Genomic DNA, 21,696 nt, shown 5'->3' with positions numbered 1-21,696 from the left:
TACTGTACAGAATTTTTATTTATTTATTTCATAAATTTGGGTTCACATCCATTGATCCCCAAATTTGGGGATCCATTGCGTGGATCCCCAATCAGAGCTTACACAGGACTGTCTCCTGGTTTCTATGCGACAGCTCTAGGTCAGTCCCCAGCAGTGCCCCAAGGGTGAGATACATGCTCTTCCATACCGAGGAGTAATAGGTGTTTTATTCACTTCTGATGTCTAAACTAAACAGTGTGGGAGTGAAGGAAAGAAGAATATATTCTGCTTGGGAGGGAAGTTCTAAAGTGAACTTGATGAATTGCCTTACCTAGGCGAAAACAGATTTGCTGAGTACAATTTTGCTGCAAAAAACATGTGCCACATATTCTTATTGGAACTTTACTGTATATTACTTCAGGGGCGTATCTGCCGCGAGGCAAACAAGGCGTTTTCCTCGGGCGGCAGATTCCGACAGGGCGGCGAATGTACCGGCCCACAAGCCGGTACTTTGTGGCCGGCAGCCAGCTCACAAGTCAGGTACGCGGTCAAGGACCTGCGGGAGCAGCTATGCGGTCTGCATCTCTGTCGGATGCAGACCCTGTAGCTGAGTCTGCGCCGGCACCCGGATCCTTTCGGCCAGCGCTCTTTCAGTGAACGCTGGCCGAAAGGATTGTGCAGGATCGATTGATGATGATGACCTCATCAATCAATCGCCGACAGACGTGCCGCCTCGAAGCCTCCTCCCTGCTGTCACCTAAGTTAATGATCAGGTGACAGCAGTTGCATTTAAAAGCCTGCACACCGCATGTAAAGATACGTGGTGGGGGCTTTGCTGGGTCCCAAGGGGGCTTTGCAGGATCTGGGGTGAGCTCTGTGAGGTCTATGGTGGACTGCATGTTCTCAGGGGGGCTGTGCAGGATCTGTGAAGGGCTCAGCCAGGTCTCAGGGGGATTTGCAGGATCTGTGGCGGGCTCTGCGGGGTCTATGGTGGGCTTAGCAGCCTGAGACCCCGCAGAGCCCAGGAAAGATCCTGTAGAGACCACCGCAGAGCCCACCTGAGACCACAGCCAGGTGGGGTAAATTTAGTGTATGGGGGGGGGGGGGGGGGCGCCCGAGTTTTGTCTTGCCTAGGGCAGCCCCAAACCTAAATACACCACTGTATTACTTGACAGTGAGGATAGAAAGCCTTAAAATACTGCGCACTCTATGGACTGACAGTGTTAGAGGAAATATATCTTTAAACACAGTGTGCCAATTGAGAAGACATTCCATTACATAAATGAAATAGCTAGCATAGCAAGGTGCAACCAAACAAACAGGTCATTATGATCTTGCGTAGGCTTGGTCTGCCTGTGTATATTGCTATGTAGTTGTTAGGTTTATCACTGCCTGGACATGCCTGTAACAATTGTGTGAGGATGTTTAGAGAAGCCAGCATATAATAATGCTCCACAATTTGTTAAAAGCCACACAGGGCTGCACCCAGCCTTACCAGTAAATTGATTGTAAATAACACTAAGGCTCTTAAGAATGCCGTTCGTAATGTGATTATAATCAACATTTGTTTCTGGCATTTAATAATACAAGTTTAATCAATTTCTCATTCACCCATGTTGTATTTTAGGAACTCAATATCACTTCTGAAGTATTTAGAGAGCTATTTTAAACTAGAGCACCCAACTAATAAGTGTTTTTTATTACCTGTTGCAGTTCCTTTTGCTTCCTGCCCCGGTGAAAACACCGTCATCAAAGGCTTTAAGAAACAAAACAAAAAAGAAAGTTTGGCTGGGGGTACACTTTCTACATAGCATTTATAAAGACTACTAAGGTTGAAAAGGGTCAATTCTACGCTGACCACCAATGTAAGGGGTCACTTCTACGCTGACCACCATTGTAAGGGGTCACTTCTACGCTGACCACCAATGTAAGGGGTCACTTCTACGCTGGCCACCATTGTAAGGGGTCACTTCCACGCTGGCCACCATTGTAAGGGGTCACTTCCACACTCGCCACCATTGTAAGGGGTCACTTCTACACTCGCCACCAATGTAAGGGGTCACTTCTGCACTCACCACCAATGTAAGGGGTCACTTCCACGCTGGCCACCATTGTAAGGGGTCACTTCCACACTCGCCACCATTGTAAGGGGTCACTTCTACACTCGCCACCAATGTAAGGGGTCACTTCTACACTCGCCACCAATGTAAGGGGTCACTTCTACACTTGCCACTAATGTAAGAGGTCACGTCTACACTCGCCACCAATGTAAGGGATCACTTCTACAGTGACCACCAATGTAAGGGGCCACTTCTACAATGACCACCAATGTAAGGGGTCACTTCTACGCTGATCACCATTCTAAGGGGTCACGTCTACACTGGCCACCATTCTAAGGGATCACTTCTACACATTGTAAAAGGTTACTTCTACGCTGACCATCAATGAAAGAGGTCACTTCTACACTGACCACCAATGTAAGGGTTACTTCTACGCTGACCACCAATTAAAGGGGTCACTTCTACGCTGTCCACCAATGTAAGGGGTCACTTCTACGCTGACCACCAATGTAAGGGGTTACTTCTACGCTGACCACCAATGTAAGGGGTCAATTCTACGCTGACCACCATTCTAAGGGGTCACTTCTACGCTGACCACCATTCTAAGGGGTCACTTCTACGCTGACCACCATTCTAAGGGGTCACTTCTACGCTGACCACCATTCTAAGGGGTCACTTCTACGCTGACCACCATTCTAAGGGGTCACTTCTACGCTGACCACCATTCTAAGGGGTCACTTCTACGCTGACCACCATTCTAAGGGGTCACTTCTACGCTGACCACCATTCTAAGGGGTCACGTCTACACTGGCCACCATTCTGAGGGGTCACTTCTACAGTGACCACCATTGTAAAGGGTCACTTCTACGCTGACCACCAATGAAAGGGGTCACTTCTACACTGATCACCAATGTAAAGGGTCACTTCTACGCTGACCACCAATGTAAGGGGTCACTTCTACGCTGACCACCATTATAAAGGGTCATTTCTACGCTGACCACCATTGTAAAGGGTCACTTCTACGCTTGTATACATTGCTATGACACTTTGCGCCATGGCATAAAAATATACCGCATGCTGAGTTTGGCTGGCGGGGAAACTTGTCGAATGCGACAAATTAAGTGAATTGGACCATGCTGCAACCACATATTTCAATAGAAAATCCCACTGGGATTTAAAAAAACAAAGAAACCCTGCATTCAACAGGTGGTAGTATCTCCTCCGGAATGCCGGGCAGCCACTGCTCCACCACCCTCTGAAAAAAGATCCACCACGGAGGGTGGTAGAGACTGCAACCAGTCTTAAAAAGGCCTTATGAGTAATAAGTAAACCGTATTCTTTTATTTAGAACTCTCTACAACCTACTGATGTCACTAATGTACCGTGAGCTGTAGGTCTATTTTTTTGGGCGAGGGTTCCCTGACACCTAAAAACTATTTAAAAGGTTATTTTTTGGTAAAAGGGTTAAGAAAGTCTGAGGTAAGCCCAAAGCTGGGTAAAAGAGTTATAATTCAGCCGTAGGCTGAACGAAAAAAAGATGACAGATTCCTCCATCCGTGCTAAACAGCGCACACAAACGAATTTCCTGCGGTGTATATTGTATTCTGACTCCACTAACAAGATACTTGAACAGTGTGTGCAGCTGATTGGCTGCAAGCACCATTCAGCCAAGGATTTTTCATCATCTTGGTCCGGCAAAAGTCAAGCTAATCATCGACCTCTGTTGAGGGGATAGGGTCACAAACAGATAGTATTTTGCTCTGTGTGTACCCAGCCTCGAACTATATGTGGCCTGATAAAAGAAGGCAAAACCAAAGCAAATCATCTCCAGCAACTTCATTCAGCCACCAGGAGTTGATGTTTAAAAGTTACTTTCCTGCAGAATCAGCTGGTCTCCTGAGCACTGGCCCTGACATTCTATTTTAGGGTGGCTCCTTTCCCATGCAGGGTCGTAGGGAGCCAAACTTGTGTATGCTAGTGCTGTGTGTGTCTCTACAAACATACACAGGTAAAGCAAGGCAATCTACACCCCTCCTTCCTTCTGCAAGCTGCAAGCTAGTAGATGGACGGCTGCGGGAAACTGTTCGGTCCCTTGTGATCTTGCACTGGTCAGGAAGTTCAGAGAAACTGAACTGAGAGAGTTGGAGCTGTTCGTAAACATGATGATTGCAAGTGTTTGGGTAAAATGTAAAGAAATACTTTGCTGGGAGATGTATATTCGTTTGATCTGGAATAATTATTAAAAAAAGAAAGGTTGAGCATTTAATACAACATGAAGCATCCCTGGCAAAAATCAGGCCATGTAGTGTGGAAAGTAGTGCTTCCCATTGCTGGATATGATTATTGCATACAAAAGCAAGGTGCTTACTTCATGTGAGTAACGCAGTGGCATGTCCCAGTTTTAGCCATTTAAGGACTAGCAGATGCCTTATTATCTGTTGTTCTCATCCAGCCTCAGTTACACTACAATCAATAGTAACTTAGCAGCATCTATAAAGGGTAAGTGGACACAGGGAATATCAAATAGCATATGAATCAGCCATAACAGCATAAATAAACAGAATGCAGCAGGGATGAATGGACACTCACAATAGCACATTCATACCAAGCTGCGACGCCTATAAGCTTTCATCCCGTAATACCTAGAATTACGAATGTGTATACACCTGTCTATTTCATTCATAAAATGCTTGTGGGAGTCATAGCGGGTGATTGAAGTGTACACCTTACGGACATTGCCTGAGGGAACCATACATAAACTACAATGAACAACATAAACCAAGGTTACTTTCTCTTTAATACAAAGTCGAAATCATCAATCACATCCATGATAACCAAAACAGACAATTTTCCACCCATTCTCCGACAATCAGAGCTGTTGCACCAGAACACAAAGGAAGAAAAAAAGGTTTTCAATTTTCAGTTTTATTTTGTTAACAAAAGTTTATGTACAAACATCACAATGTCATAATAGAAAGACACATATTTTAAGACAAATAAAACAGAAAACTTCCCACTTTATAGGTTTTTCACATTGGCCTTGGTATACCAAATGGCGAAAATCTGTCTGAAATTCCCATAGTCCTTTGCTCTAGACAGCATGCATCTTTTTGGACTGCCCATATGCCTTTCAGGTAATGAAATACTTCCTTCAAGGGTCCCTTTATCTGGTATTTTTGAAAAATGTATTGCTTTCAGGAATATGAGAATGAGCCTGTGGAAAACAGCTTGGTTTGATACTTGGCCATCTTTTGTTGTAAATACATTCTTCCTTTACATCTTAGACCTATACTTAGGCCTGCCATCTTTGATAATCAGTGTCCATGCAATGACCAGTATAGGCATCCCATCCTGAGGCCTCTTAATTTATTAGATTCCAACACATGCCTAACATCTTCATCCACATTTTGAGTAATGAGTTTACATCCGATGGTGAGTAGGAGTATTATACTTGAAAATGTCACCATTTGAAAAACCATAAACTAAGTAGCAGGAGAAGCCTGCTACCGAAAGTGCTTGACATACACTACTCTTTGCATTCACATTAGTCTCAATCGGTATGTAGTGACCAACCTGCGATGTCTTAGAGGACCATAGACTGGGGGTTTCCAAGGAGAAGTGGTGCAAGCCTAAGTAATGCTCTCACTGGCATTCTGAGATCTTGGAATTTCAACAGCAGCTCAGAAAAACTATTTCTTCCTGGAGGAAAATGATAGATATAACAGATGTATAGTTAGCAACTGTCTGCTTTTGTGATTCAACAAATCTCTCTCTCTTTCTCATTCAACACATTTTTTTTTAGCAAAAAGAGAATTTGAAAAGGGAAACAGCAGTATCACAAGAATAGTTACATCATGTACAGTACATATGATATAATCAGAAGCAACTCTTCAAGTAGTAGTCACCATTGACACCTGTAAGGTCTGATGAGGAGCGTCGGCATGCATTATGTTGCATATTACTTCATTCGGGCAGTCCATTTATTGGAATAGGCTGCCAATGGACCAAAATGAACCTAAAACAGCACCTGCACTTTTGATGCAGCACATCACTTTGCACTGTGGTGCACTCTTACACGGGTGCATTGCTGAAGTGCACTGGGCTGTCATTCAAAATAAACGGCACCACAACATACAACACTATCTTAAAACGGTGTGCAGCTGGCTTTAGAGTAAAAAAAAACACCCCCTTAAAATGTCATACTGGGGAATATGAGTTTAGACTGAACCTGGAATATGTACAGCTATGACAGAACATAATTGACTGAATTGTGAATGTAAACTAATTCAGCTAATATTCCTCATAGCACTGGGCATACTCAAAAATATAACTGAGGAATAGATTACAAAGGAGATTATGATTTGAATGTACAATATGAAATTGTTGGTGCTATTAAAATACCTGTAATAAATAAAATACAATATACACACAAATGTAATTTTTTTTAACTGACAGATTTGGTAACTATAGGCTCTAAAAAAAAGTGTCATATGAAGTTTGCCTAAATGATATTGCCATAAGTGGGATACAGTGTATATATCTTCATGTATGGGGTACACCAGTTGTTAGTGGAACCGTTTATTCATGGTAGAGAATGCAATCATAGCATATTACAATGAATGCTGAAGTGTTACAAAGATACATATGCCCAGAATATGGTGTCAAACCATGAAAAATTCAGAACAAAACAATACGAACCTTCAAGCTTTGCTTCCAGGAACATCTTTGGAGCAGGCACAGAATAGTAAACCAAGAAACAGGCCAACATACTAAGCTGAGAGTCTTCCACTGGCTGACCAGCTAAATAAGAGTGAAGAATTATATCTCCTCCACCTATCAAGATAAGGGAATATGGGAGAAAAATATTCACCATGTGCCAGATTTTATTACTAAATGAACATACAAAACTTATCATTTGCAAACAAGCCCTCGTTTCCGTAAATGGTTTGAGAGTTGGTGTACATGGTATCCGAGATGTGTTTACCAGGCACTGACTTGAATGATAAAAGAAAAGAACAAATTGATATTTTCTGATTTCGGAATCCCGTGTGCAGAAGCCCCTAAAATATTTATCTAATTAAAGAATAATTTAAATAATAAAAACACATCTGCTTTTCTTCTGTCAATGAAGAATAGAATGATGCAAAGTGATGCATTTTCAAACCTGGCTGAATGGCATTTTCCTGGTTGAGAACTGCTGAAGTATCATATGTTGCAGACAATGAAACCTGCTGAGTTGGCTGTATTATTATAACATTACTGGGATTGATAATGCTGTACCAAATGTCAACAGCATTGCCTTTTACTGGGGAAATCTGACATAGTCCACTAAAATAATATATCCCCATCTATTTCAACATGTGTATCTAACTTATGTATTAGATTCCCCATGCCCATATATAATTATATATATTATTATAATACATATATTATAAGCAGCATTATATATCTACCACTTACCGTAGTATTTATATCACTCCTTAGCTTTTACATTCCTCCCATTATATATCCATTAGCTATAATGTATTGTGTCTACCAGCATTTTCTATTCCTCTGCCTTATGTAAGATAACAAGCAACTACTGGCCTTTTTGCTCCGGCTGCTCTAGGTGGTGTGGATTGGCTAGCAAATGTCAGCAATGGCAGCCTCCATATTCTCCCAATATAGGTGACCTTTTCTCTTTACCTCCTACCAATACTCAACATTAACATAACCCGAAAGCTCCATCTTTATATTTTCATAGCAGGAATAATTGTTATGGCAATCTCCTTCTAGAAGGGAGTCACTCAGCTATTATGCTAATGCCCTGGCTTCAATACTTCCTGACTGTTCTCAATAACCCAGAAAAAGTACGCAAATTCCAAACTCAGTTAAAGCAATTCCAAGAATTCAAGTCATCAGGTTAATATGACAACCAAACAACCAGCATTTGAAGAATAAGAAAACAGCAATAGCAGCCTTCGTTGTTTTGCTCGGGAAAGGTTTAATTTGACCATAACCAAACTTAGAGACATTAAACTCAGGAGTTAAATCTTAAAAAAACTTTCAAATACCTTAAAGGAGAACTATGAGGTGAATGCTTTTCACTCACCTCATAGTTCTAGCCGACCTGTGACAATGAGACTGTCACAGGTCGGCTCAGTAGATTGGGAAGTGAGCGAACACATACCGGCATTCGCTCACCTCTCGATCCTGTCACGGCTCTCTGCCGTGACAGGGGAGGGGCTGGAATCCCCCCTCCCCGATAGCGCTGAATGGCGGAACGGACGGGGCGGGTACAGCTGGCTCTGCCTCTAGATAGGCAGAGCCAGCTGTCACTCACGCATCTGGGCAGATCTCAACATCGATGTCGGGATCCGCTCCGGCGTCTCAGTATACCGCGAGCTGCAGCTCGCGGTATACTGAGCTTAGGGTGACGGTAGGACGCTAGTTTGTGTCCTCCCGTTACCCTAAGGAGAACTATGGGGAAAAGCCCTGACCCCATAGTTCTCCTTTAACTGTTAACAAGAATATAGCTTATTTGTGCATTACTTAGCTGTAGAATCCTCATGGCTAAATTCATGCTGACACTGTCCTTCCTTCTGGAGTGTGGCTACTATTGTGCCCCATGGTCCCTGTGTGTGTTTTAAAGTAGCCACCGCTCCAAGCTCACTCCTGTGATAGATTACAATCTCAGCTGACTTATTTGAATTGAGATTGTAGTCCATTACAGGCGTGATCTCAGTGGTCATCATGAATTCAGAGATGATTTGAGGCTCTACAGCTAAGTAATGTACAAATAAGCTATATTCTTGTTAATAGTTAAGGTATTTGAATGCATTTTAAGATTTGACTCCAGAGTTTAGTGTCACTTTAAATTCAAGGGTCACTTTAACGTGAAACTCCAGCGAAAAATAGGATTTTGGTACTCACCGTAAAATCCTTTTCTCTCCGTTCATTGAAGGACACAGGGAACAGATCGGAGATCATGTACTGTAGGGTAATATCGCCACCTGCAGGAGAAGGACGCTAGGCACAAAACTAAAGACCAATTACAGCCTAGGGGCGGCCCCTGCCGGTGGCCAAACCCCCCACCTGCTGACAAGTCTCCAGTTTAGTAACAAGCAGTAAAGGAGTACACACCCACATAGAGGGGCAGGCCCTGTGTCCTTCAATGAACGGAGAGAAAAGGATTTTACGGTGAGTACCAAAATCCTATTTTCTCTCCCGTTCATTGAAGGACACAGGGAACAGATCGGAGATCATGTACTGTAGGGACGTCACAGAGCAGTACCAAAAAAGAGGGGTGGGCCAACAGAAACAACAAACCCAACTAAACAAAAAAATCCCCTCAAACGGCCGCCTGCAACACTTTGCGCCCCAAACCAGCATCCGCAGATGCCAAAACATCCACCTTATAAAACTTGGCAAAGGTGTGAACAGAAGACCAAGTCGCGGCCTTACAGACCTGAGAAACGGAGGCACCATGACGAAAAGCCCAAGATGCCCCAACAGCCCTTGTAGAATGGGCCGTAACAGAAAAAGGAGGCTCACGCCCCTTAATAGCATACGCCTGAGAGACCGTGTTGCGAATCCATCGAGAGATGGTTGCCGACGAGGCAGCCCAGCCCTTCCGAGGGCCATCTGCAATGACAAACAGGGAATCTGATTCCCGAAACGCAGCCGTAGCACTCAGATAAACACGGATGGAGCGGACCACGTCCAGACAGTGCAGCGCCTCCTCCTTCCTGTGGACAGGCTTCGGACACAAGGAAGGCAGGACAATGTCCTCACTGAGATGGAAAGCCGAAACTACGTTTGGCAGGAAAGATGGCCGAGGCCGTAGAACCACCTTGTCCCGATGCAGGACCAGCAGCGGGGACGAGCAAGAGAGGGCCGCCAATTCCGAAACCCTGCGGATCGAGGTGAACGCCACCAAAAAGGCCTCCTTTTGAGATAGAGTCAGAATTGGAATGTCACGCATAAGCTCAAAGGGAGATTCCTGCAACACTGAGAGTACCAGATTCAAATCCCACGGCGGCAACGGGGAGCGAACAGGGGTTACCCTGGGGGTTACACGTTACGATACGTGTAACCCCCTGCACAAAAGTGCGAACGAAAGCGTTGGAAGCTATCGGCCGTTGAAAAAGGACCGCCAAGGCCGAAATCTGGCCCTTGATCGTACTCAAGGCCAAACCCTGATCCACACCCCGCTGTAAAAAGGCGAGGATCCTGGCAACTGAAAACAAACGAGGCGGAAATCCCACCGACTCACACCAGTCCTATGGGAACCGGAACCACCACCCCTTGGGACAAAAGACACCCCACCGTGCCATGAAGGTCCGCCAAGCGCTGTGGAGGAAGACGGATGTTGGAAGGGAAAAACCTGTCCTCGGGACGCGACAGAAACTCTATTTTGTAGCCCGAAGACACCAATTCCCGCACCCAGGTGTCGGAGACGCGGGACAGCCAGCGGCTCGCAAAGAGCCGAAGACGTCCCCCCACCCTGGAATCCCGGGATGGGGGCAGGCCTTCATGCCGAGGGGGGCTTGGCGTTCCTGGGCTGCCAGGGGCGCTTGGCGGCCTGGGAAGGCGGCGGTCTGTTGAACTTCCCGCCCTTCTCAGAGGGCGGAGGCGGACGAAAAAGCCGCTTGTGAGCTGAAAAGGAAGGACCCGGCTTCCGCCGCTGTTCCCTAGGCTTTTTAGATTGAGGTAGGAAGGTACTCTTACCGCCCGTCAGATCCTTAATGATCTCATCCAAGGTAGTCCCGAACAGACGCTCCCCCCTAAAGGGGAGCTCTGTCAGAGCCTTCTTGGAAGCCTGGTCAGCCGACCAGCATTTAAGCCAGATGAGGCGCCGAAGAGTAACCGCCGACACAGACAGCTTGGAAACCAACGGTGCCGCATCCAACGCTGAATTACACAGGTATTGCAGACCCTGCACCACCTGCTCTGTTAGGTCGACATAAGCAGGAGACACGTTTTCTTCTGCAAGACTCTGAAAAAGATCAGGAAGAAGCAGGTAAGAATACCCGAGAAAAAATTCTTAGCTCCTCACTCCTGACGCTAGGCAAAAAACTGGAGACTTGTCAGCAGGTGGGGGGTTCGGCCAACGGCAGGGGCCGCCCCTAGGCTGTAATTGGTCTTTAGTTTTGTGCCTAGCGTCCTTCTCCTGCAGGTGGCGATATTACCCTACAGTACATGATCTCCGATCTGTTCCCTGTGTCCTTCAATGAACGGGAGAGAAATTTGTTTTCCAGTTTTAGGTAGAGTGAGGAAGCATTAAAACCCATGGCACATTTTTATTGTGGTCATTGTCTGCACTAGAAAGATTGTTGTACTAAATTGCCGCATGTCACTCCTTAGATGTGGTGGCTGTTTTGTCAGGCTTTTTCTTTTCTTTTTAAAATTGATCCCGTCAGTAACGCTTCTCGTCCTAGGGTGACAACAGTCCCTTTACTGTACTTTATCTATAGAGGAGCAGCACCCTAGGATAAGTATTTTAGGACTAAAGAAAAAATCAGCCTCCCATCTTATCCAAGACATAGGGATGAGGTTTTCTGTAGTCCACGGGGAACTACTCAGGGCTGATAACATTGGTTGATTTCAGTTCAGTGTACAAGGGAATTAGAAGCACACTGGATGTCTGGCAAGTTCAACAGGTATTTTTCCTCATATTGTGATACATTTCTCATTGAGTTTTTAGTAGAGGGAAAATATCCCTAAAGGGGATAAAGACAGCAATATAAACCTGACATAGGTTCTAAACCCTTTACCAGTCTATATACTAGGAAAGAACATAGCCTAACCTAGAAAGTTTACTAAACTTTAACCCTAACCTAGAAAGTTTACTAAACTCTAACCCAACTCCATTAAGTTCAGCAAGTTAATCATTTAAAGCTCATACTTCTATTGTCCTTAACAAAACCACCCTGACTCTGCACCTAATACAAGTTGTGTTGGGTGGTCAGTGCTCTCATAACCGATTTGCTTTACTATGTCCTAAGCCACAGAATTAAATGTTGAACGCATTTCACTTTTACCTTGAAGCCACTGGTCTAGGGTGTTATCAATGGTACATTTCATCACTGGAAGAAACTCTGAATTCATGAAAAGCCTTCGACTGGGATTTCCCTTCATCCTCTCCTGGAGGTTCTGTGAGCTGAAGAACTCTAGAACCAGCTTTATCTGCCACAGTTCAAATGTCTCGGTTGTTTCCCACTTCTCTAGTCCTCGAACAGTCTAATTAAATAAAAGATGAAATATTCATGAAAAGTTTCAATGGCAGCTTGACTTTATGGAGACTGATGGCACTTGAATTTGGCTATCCAAAAGTGTAGACATTGCAATGCCTCATCATTCCAAGTTATTCCTTCATTATATATGTTCTTTTATGCTAAGAAATGTATGCTCTTAAAGTGGAAAGACCCACGGCTACAAACCCTGTCCCTCTGGATACCGTTAATGAAGACATGAAAATATAGGTCATCCCAAACTATTCCATAAAATATGGGGAAAATGGATCTAATCCCCACACATACTTTCCTTCTCCATAGATTACATAGCAAAGGCAAAATTCCTTCCACTTTACTGTCCCCCCAGAAGTACGGTTTCATTTTCTGTAACTGTACTCTATGCATTGTGCAGACACCCGATTGTGCTAGTCTGGTATTGTAAGAAGCAACATTGTGGTGGTGTTTTTTAATGCGGTTTCCAAAAAGCAAGAAAAAGCATTGTTAAAAATGAAGAAAATGCCTTCTACTGTACTATCTTGAGGTATCCTGTCAGCATAATAACTTTCAATAACACTGGGAAAGAATGTATACTAAAAAGAAATGTACCAGTGATGATGAATAATGAGAACCACAGAATGTAAGATCTTATGCTACATCAGAACTACCTGGTCAATCGCAATGTAGGCAGGAAGCATCTCAGGGTTCTCTTGAGTTACACATTCAAACAAGATAGAGGAAAACAAGTCCAGGATTTCCTGTTTCTGAAGGTATAAACAGTTATAGGAAGTTGTGAGGATAATTACAATTGTATCTTGTGATGCAAAATTTACTTTCAAAAGTACCTAAGACACTGCAGTCAGACCTCAAACATGCTTCAACCAAAATGCTTATACAATTAAATCGTCCAGAATAAACATCCATCATCTTGGCATTCACTGCAAACGTTCATGATATTAGCATCTTTGCTGGCTTCCAAAAAAAGTAAATATAAAGCTACTGGGATATATTCGCTATGTGAAATGTTATGTTTAAAAGGAATCTGCTGTGATATTTTTGTTTAACATGGTCAGGTATAAAGATTAAAAATATTATAAATATATATTTTAAATCTGATAACTATAAAATATGGAATATGAATAATATGTAGTCTTTAATTCAGCCAGAAGGTGGAGCTTCGGGCTCCTTTTTACATGCTTTACAGGATTCTCTTTACCTAGCTGTTGTAAAACCTGGATTTTTGTACCTGTAAAGTTTATTTCCCACAGCATTCCATTTAAGATACCATGAAGTCCCCCCCCTTACAAAAGGATCGGACACTAGACAGAAAAAACTGGAGGCCATTCAGTAGGGCAGTGGTAGTCATCTTGGTAAATATAAATGGCCCTAAGTGCAGCCTCCTACATGTTCAAAGGGCCGCACAATAACATATATACTTTAACATAATAACATGCATACTTTAAACACATTGTGATAACACACCTAATAACACATGACTTACAGCAATGCATAGTGACACACTGTATGTCCAATTGTGCGTTGCAGTGACATTTATTTTTAATGGCACACTAATGCACCTCAACAACTAACCTGCACTGTTGTGTATTGCACTTCATGTGCATTGTGTTGAGGGGTAGAGGTAAGCAGTCACTGCTGCAGGAATAAGGATTTGGTGAGTTTTCCTTCTTTATTTTCACCCCCTCGACAAAACAAGCACTTAACCTTTGCAGTGTGGGGGTAGCCCCACTGTAAGGGTTTTTTTTTTTTTTAAATCTTGGAGTTCTTCTTTAAACTATTTTAGAATAATTCACATTCTTGTATTTAATTTACAATATTTGTATTCAGCTCTTCAGCTCTCGCTTCTTTAGCAGGGTGGGACCGAGAGCCTTAGTCCTAGCCTCTCATATTTACATGTTCTCCTGACAACCCATGTGACTATGGCTGGACAGGAAATGGCTGGCGATGGTGTGATGTGGTCGTTGCATCTGCTGCTGCTTAGTGACCCCTGGTACCAGACGCTTTAATTACAAAAAAAACATTCTCTATTGTACATTGAGGGACAAAGCATTCTAATTGGGATACCATTAGATAAACAAATGCATTCCACAATAGAGTGAACCCAATTCCTAAGACCATAACCTTGAACAATTGTTTGCATTAGCCACCTAGAAATGGTGGAACAAAAAGGGGTGTCCATCTTGGGTGGACCCACCCGGGATGACAAAAAGGGAATCAGTCTTCTTGAAATAGTCTGAAGCGCATTCCAAACAATGGAGAAAAGGTGGAAAGCGAGGACCAACAAGGATCCTTGCAGGATAATCAGAGAGTTTTCAATCATTTTCAGGTGTAACGGGAATAGTGGGTACAAAGGAAATGTCTCTGTGACCCAAGGCCAGAAACGAAACAGCACTGGTAAAAGCGAGAGGCTGATTCTGAAGCTTCAACGTGGTGTGCACCCCATTAATTGGAGAGAAAACAATTTCCTTTAGCTTGGGGGGTAACAGCAGTGGATTCCTCAGTGGAAATCTCATCAAAGACTTGAGCGGCTCAGAATCATATAAGGTCTCTGTGACAGATAGCTCAGAAGCTGTTAAAGCTGCAGGCAAGTCAGATATGTAATCTGTGGAGTGTGCAGCCCCTGAAAACTGAGTCATTTTGGTCAGAATCCTGAATGACCATGGCACAAACCTCAGCCAAAAGGGCAGACAACCAAGCCACACCTGTCAAGAGGGGAGAGACTCTAAAATCTGAAGAGAGCATGATTCTAGGTTACAGGTGTTGTCACCATCATGAGACATGTGACAATCAGTTCCCGACCCGTTAGTGGCGAGTGTGCTGGTGACATCTGGCACACAAGGACCATCCCCCAGACCCCCCGCCCCTACTTTCATGTCTAGAATCAGACATAATGCAGCCACAGTGTGGTAAGTAACTTAGAGGCTCAAGGTCACAGGCTTGGCAAGTGCTGCAAGGCACAAGTGCTAACCACTACGCCTCTTAGGCTGCATTCACACCTAAGCAACACCTATTATGTGCATTTTAGACGTGTTTTTTGTGGATTTTCACAAGCAGACCTTGGCATATTGAGCAGATTGTGGCATTTCATGTGCATGGGCAAAACACGGTAAATCTTCTGAAAAATAATTGCACCGCACATTTTTCAAGCGTTTTTCTCGTGAATCAATGGGGAGAAAATGCACTGAATCTGCTCCAAAGTAGCTCATGAAGTATTTCATGCGACAGGCGTATTTCTGCTTGCGACAGAACACCCAGGTGTAAACAGGGGCCATATAACTGAATGTGATTCCTGGGGTTGAGCGTTTTGACACGCGACAATATGCTTAGGTGTGAATAGAGCTTAAGGGTCAAATTCCGGTCAGGATACTATCTGCAAGGAGTTTGCATGTTCTCCCAGTGCATGCGTAGGTTTCCTCCGGGTACTTTGGTTTCCTCCCACACTCCAAAGACATGCTGGAAGGTTAATTGGTTCCTCTCTAAATTGGGCCTCCTATGTATGCATTGTAAGCTCCTTGAGGGCATGGACTCATGTGAATGTGCAACTATGTAAAGTGCTGTGTAAATTGTCGGCACTATATAAATATCTGAAATAAATACATAAATAAACCTGGACATTGGGTTAACTGGTGAAACACAGGGTGTTAGGGTCAGGCAGCCAAAAGGTGACTAAAGTAACTATAGGTGGGCAGCAAGAATGGTTAGAAAATTATAGAGCTGCAACAATTATTCGATTAAAATCGACGATGGAAAACGTTGTCAACGTTTTCCATCGTCGATTCGTCGGCTAAAATTCAAATTTCCCGCTCGCCGCTGCACGCCCGCTGCTTACGCCACGCCCACGTCGGTTAAGCCGCTCGTGCCTACGCTGGTATACCCGCTGACCGCTGCACGCCGCTCACGCCCGCTGCTTACGCCTGCCGCTTACGCCACGCCGGTTGAGCCGCTCACGCCTACGCTGGTATACCCGCTCACGCTTACGCCACGCCCACGCTGAGGACATGCGTCTGGCCCTCTCCTCCCGGTGAGCTTCCCGACTTGCCGCTGCCCGCCAACAATGAACAACGCCGCTGCCCGCCGACATTCAAGGTAAGTCGAGATCGGCCGGGAGCTTTTTAAATGTTTCCTGTGTGTTGTTTTTTTTTTTAAAGCGGCACACTGCAGAACATTAGTAGCTATAGAGGAACACCAAATCCCTGCAATAATACATTAAACAGCCTGTATAATGTATTATTGCTGGGATTTGTTGTTCCTCTATAGCTGCTAATGTTCAGCAGTGTGCCGCTGTATTATACATTGGTATTCTGTAGAGCTGCAACAATCAGATTAAATCGATTAAAACCGACGATGGTAAACGTTGTCAGCGTTTTCCATTGTCGATTCGTCAGCTAAAATTTAAATTTCTATATATATAGATCTATATATATATCTATAGAGATATATAATAAAACTACATCTAAAAAGGTGTTTTTCTTTAAAAAAAAAATAAGACTCGGGTAACTGTAAAGGTTTCAGATATCTATAGAAAACAAATATGTTTAAAATAAGAAGACACTGTGAGAGTGGAAGTATTATCCACCACACAACTTCAACATTTTAAAACAATAAATTTTTTATCCCCTACCAAACTGCATTTCTTTTCTAAACACTACTGAAAATAAAATAGTCAAACTTAAGGAGGGGAATCGCATAAAAACATTTCAAAATTACATAAAATTTCCATATTAAGAAAAGAATCCATATTTTACCTTGCCCAGATCAGTTGTTGGCTTGCAAAAGTATTCAGCGAATGACAGCAATGCTGGATCAGAAGTGAATGCGGAAATGGCCTCCGGCTAAAAGGAAAAGAGAGAAAACAGTGTGTGCTTAACTGATTATCAAGCAACATCCGTTACGTTGAACTACACTTTCCTATAACTCTAAATGCTTCATTTACAGGGGGAGCTTTCCACATAAAATGGGATATGCAGCCATAAACGTAGTAGTAGGAAACAAGGACGTAAAACAAAAAGCAGTTGTTATTTCTTAAATTGGGTCATTAGAAGACAACAGCAATGGCAGCTGACAGCTTCTGACTTGCTGTTGAGGATTTCAAGTCAACTGCAGCCAAAAATATTTGAAAAAATAAACAAGAACTGGGAAGGGTTAGAATTTGTCAAGTGCTTATTGCTGTGTGTTCCAAATTCTCCCCTCACTTTTTATCCTTGCTACACAAGCACAAGAAATTGGGGAACCAGGGGCAAGCAAAACAAGAAGGTGCAGACAGCAATAAAAACCTTCATATGGGTTGTCTGCAATGCTGTGGTGAGGCACAAACACACAACCAATAGTAATAATAAAAACATTGCAGGAGTTTTTGTTGATGTCTTTTCCTGTTAGAGACACACAGAGGGGACTTTATCAAAACTGAGGCAGACAGAATCTGGAGCAGTTGCTCAGGGCAACCAATTCAGCGTGTTCAATTAGTATTTGAAAAAGAAAGAGAAGCTGATTGGTTGCCATGCACAGCTGCTTCAGTTTTGATAAATTCCCCTCAGAAAATATTAACGCTTTCCCATTTTATTCAAGAATGAAAATTTTTATTGGAGTTGGGCTGTAAATTAAATTTGTCTTGGCGTACAAAGTGCCAAAATGTAGCACTGAAGCACTGAAGATAGCCCAAGGCACCTTGGGCTATCTGCAAGTAGTTAGTCATTAAAACAATTCCTGTGGAGCCCATCGGGTCCTAGGCCCAGGCTTTACACATAAAATGGGCCTGGTCGGGAAAAGCCACTCGTCCTGCCATTCAACTGAAAGCTGACAGAAAGGGGGGGGGCTTAAAATTGACTGGGAGAGAATTTGTGGCCCTACACACAGCCTAGTTTAGAAACCAAAAGCCTTCCATAGGGCCGCAAGTACTGATCTGAGGACGTAAACAGCCACATTGTGCCTGTACTCCAGAAGTACTTTTTTCTCTTGGATTACAGTGCAACAAATCTTACGCTGGCTAGAAATAATTTTCCTAGCAAAACACTAACAGCTATTCCATAGTTGCTACCAACTATTGCAACAAAATCACTCATGAGATATAGCCTCAGGGAAGTAGGATTGGGTCCACATAATTTGTTTGACACAATTGTCTTTTATGGTTGATCTATCGCTCCCATCCTCTTATGCTTTAGATTTCTGATAGTGTCCTGCTGGAACTATATATGCGTCATCATTTGATTCACCATACAAAAGATACCAAAAGGGAAGACAGAGCATGTTTGAACTTCTTATTTATTTAAAGAAAAAAGTGTGTAAAGGAAACATTTACATTGTAATCTTCGCAGCATTCCCACGGCCAAACAAAACAAGCATTTTCTATAATCACATACAAGATCAGTGTCTGGGAAAATAAAGGCTTCTCAAATGAACATAAATCTTAGAAACTTTTCAGAACAATGTTTGAAATGAAGATATAATATTTTGTGGGAGCGTTCCTACTGAAAGAGCCAAAAAGAAGTAATCTTTAATGACATAAACTGCATACGATTGTAAAAAGCTTTGTTGCAAAGATTAGCATAATATTTCTTGCTTGATTTCTTTCACCTGATATTTAAAGGTCAGCTCCATTAAGTTTTGTTTTAAACTAAGTGTAAATTACACTTCGGTCACTAAATACTTTCAAGAGTATAGGTGCTTTGCAGTAGTCCTGGCACACATCCAATCCTTGAATGCTTATCTGCTGATTGAAGTTTTTGGCTCCATAGATATCTATACTGAGTGAGCTTCAAGGATAAAAGGGTGCTGGGAGAGGGAGCACTGAGGGGTTGCCATATTTTTTTAAATACTTAAAGCTCAACTCTAAGAATATCTTAGCATTGTAGTATGTTATTCTCTGAACTTCTACCACACCCACATGGTTAATGTTGTCCCTGTTTGCTTCTAGCAACGTACATAGCTCTTTACACTATCTTTTTCTCTAGCGCTGTTTGGAAGTCTAGGGCGGCAAGTGGGTGTTTCTGTCTGTAGCCCACAATTCTCTGGGACCTGTGTAGTTTTAGGATAGTTCTGGGTAAAGGGGGGGGGGGAGGTATTTCTTAGAGTCAGAAAGTCTATGTCAAAGCTGGACTCGGAGGTAACTGGGCAGAACTGAATGCCTATTGCAATGCATTCAATCCCACCTATCATCGGCATTTGTAACATGTTGACGTCACTTTTTTAGTCTCATGGACAGAACTCCTGCAGGAAGAGGCTATGCGAAACTTACACAGCTGTAAATTGGGCATTAAAAGAGAACTATGGGGTAAGTGTTTTTCCCCATAATTCTCTTAAGGGTCACCCTAGGACATATACTAACCTCCTCCCGTGACCCAAAGCTTAGTATATCGCGAGCTACAGCTCGCGGTATACTGAGACCGCCGCAGCCGGGACGGATCCCGACATTACTGTTGAGATACACCCAGCTGCGTAAGTGACAGCTGGCTCTGCCTATCTAGAGGCAGAGCCAGCTGTACCCACCCCCTCTGTTCCTCCACTCAGCGCTGGAGGATCGGAGCAGGGAATCCCTGCGGTGAGCCATGACTGACAGTCACGGCTCTGTGCAGGGATACGATCGAGAAGTGAGCGAGTGACGGTATGTGTTCGCTCACTTCCCGATCTAGTGAGTCGACGTGTGCCAGTTTAATTGTCACACGTCGGCTCGAACTATGAGGCTGAGTGATTTTCGCTCACCTCAAGGTTCTAATTTAAGGTGAACAAGATTGTGGTCCATAGCGGGGTGGGGCTAAGAGTGGTGGCTACTTTACAGCCCACACAGGAACCGTGGGAACAGGGGTGGCCGCCCTCCAGGGGGAGGAACGATGTCCGCACCAATTCAGGAGCAGTTTCAGGATCGCCAGCCGAGTGATACACAAATCAGGTCCAGTATTGTTGGTGGTTAGCTGGATGCATTTTTGGGATTTGACTCCTGAGTTTGGTGTTACTTTAAGTCTCTGATATCATTAGCTAAATGTTCTCATCTTCAGATGGAACTGCTGCCGACATGTGTCTGCTGTTTGTTATTAAATGGATTAGTCGGAATCAAATGGGAATTGGTTTATGCTAGAGAACTTATTTAAGACACATTTAAAATCACAATTTCACTAGAATATGTGACTGTCTACTTTTTTAATATACAGTATGAATTACCAAAATCTAATTTGTGCTTCCTTTCTTATTTTGCGCTAACTAAATAGGAAATCAGCTAACTAGGAAATCAGAATTCAATTGAATCAGTGTTTTTCACATCTGTTTGGTGAATTCAGATTAACTATTGGTCCAGATTGTTAATTCACTATAATTCCTGCCCCAAGCCCTATGCAGGTATGTTCTTCTAAAGGCTGTGGTTGCCCTTGTACTGTGATTATCAGTTCCAATGTCAATATCCATTTAAATGTGAAATAAAAAAAAATTTCCATTGCTTGTTTCATTATTGCCCAGGGTGATACAGTTATTAAAAACCAGGCTAGTATCCAGTACATGTTCCAATCAAATATTTTTTTATGCATACACGTTTTGCATTTTTGTTTACAACCGCCTAAAATAAAAGGTAACCTGACCAAGAAAAAAAAAAGAAAAGGTGAACGAGAATGTAATATTTACTTAAGGATTACAAAGAGGCTGGTGATATGGGAAAAAATGGACTGCAGGACAAATGTTAGGAGGTATTTTGTAAAGCATTCCACTAACCTCCTATAAATCTTTAAAATAAAAATAACCAAAGGGTTTTCCTTTTGTTTTTTAGAGTGTGCTTTATTGCTGTTATTTTGCTTATAATGCATACTCTTCTTCAAAGGGAGAGCAGCATTTATAAAACTTGTCCAAAGGGTGCTTGATCCTACCCCACCTGTATCCCTGATGCCTTAAAGAAGATCTCTGCTCAACTTTATCTGCCTTTTAAACAGACCGCGAAATACAGGTTTTATCTCAATGAAAACTCGGATAACAAGCAGCTGTGAAAATTACTGATCTGGTCATAAACTGTGCAATTTTATGGCAATTGCAACCAATTTCAACCACCTATTGATCACAAAAAGATGAACAGATAAAACAACTTACCATCAACAGTTCTGATTGTTTCACCCTATTAGTAGGAACTATTGGTGATTGATTGCTTTTATCTGCTCACTACTTCTTGCAATCAAAAACTGGTTGTAAAAATCTAAACAGCTATACCATTAGAAAATACATAAAGGATTTTGTTTAGGCTGGAGGTTTTTTTATCTTTCACTTTTTCTCCATAAAAGTAGAATCCACCAAATTATATTAAAAAATATAGCAGTTAGCCACAAAAAAAAAATACACTAAAAAAATCAGTCAGTAGCATCTGAGCAAAGTGAGGGCTAGTGTTAACATTTGCCTCTCTCGTGGTCACTTTAACACACTGGAACTCTTCTAAGTTCATGAGTGATGATTTGGAAAGAGTA

The 21,696-nt window shown here is 42.8% G+C and overlaps 1 protein-coding gene across 1 annotated transcript in view; it reads right to left on the bottom strand.

Annotated features, from left to right (window-relative positions):
* Positions 1-5,285: 5,285 nt before the first annotated feature.
* The window catches only part of ANAPC1 (anaphase promoting complex subunit 1), an 84,899-nt gene continuing 68,488 nt past the window's right edge, over positions 5,286-21,696 (bottom strand). Inside the window, exons 44-48 of the mRNA XM_018573184.1 lie at positions 17,014-17,100; positions 12,919-13,014; positions 12,062-12,260; positions 6,734-6,872; positions 5,286-5,734 (exon numbers count right to left, since the gene is read on the bottom strand). Coding sequence (XP_018428686.1) covers positions 5,623-5,734; positions 6,734-6,872; positions 12,062-12,260; positions 12,919-13,014; positions 17,014-17,100 — 633 coding nt within the window. The 3' untranslated portion in view covers positions 5,286-5,622. The remainder of the gene's footprint in view (positions 5,735-6,733; positions 6,873-12,061; positions 12,261-12,918; positions 13,015-17,013; positions 17,101-21,696) is intronic.

Source organism: Nanorana parkeri, unplaced genomic scaffold, assembly GCF_000935625.1.
Source record: "Nanorana parkeri isolate BGI_ZX_2015 unplaced genomic scaffold, ASM93562v1 scaffold46, whole genome shotgun sequence".
Classification (NCBI taxonomy): domain Eukaryota; kingdom Metazoa; phylum Chordata; class Amphibia; order Anura; family Dicroglossidae; genus Nanorana; species Nanorana parkeri.
This window is presented reverse-complemented; position numbering and strand designations above follow the sequence as displayed.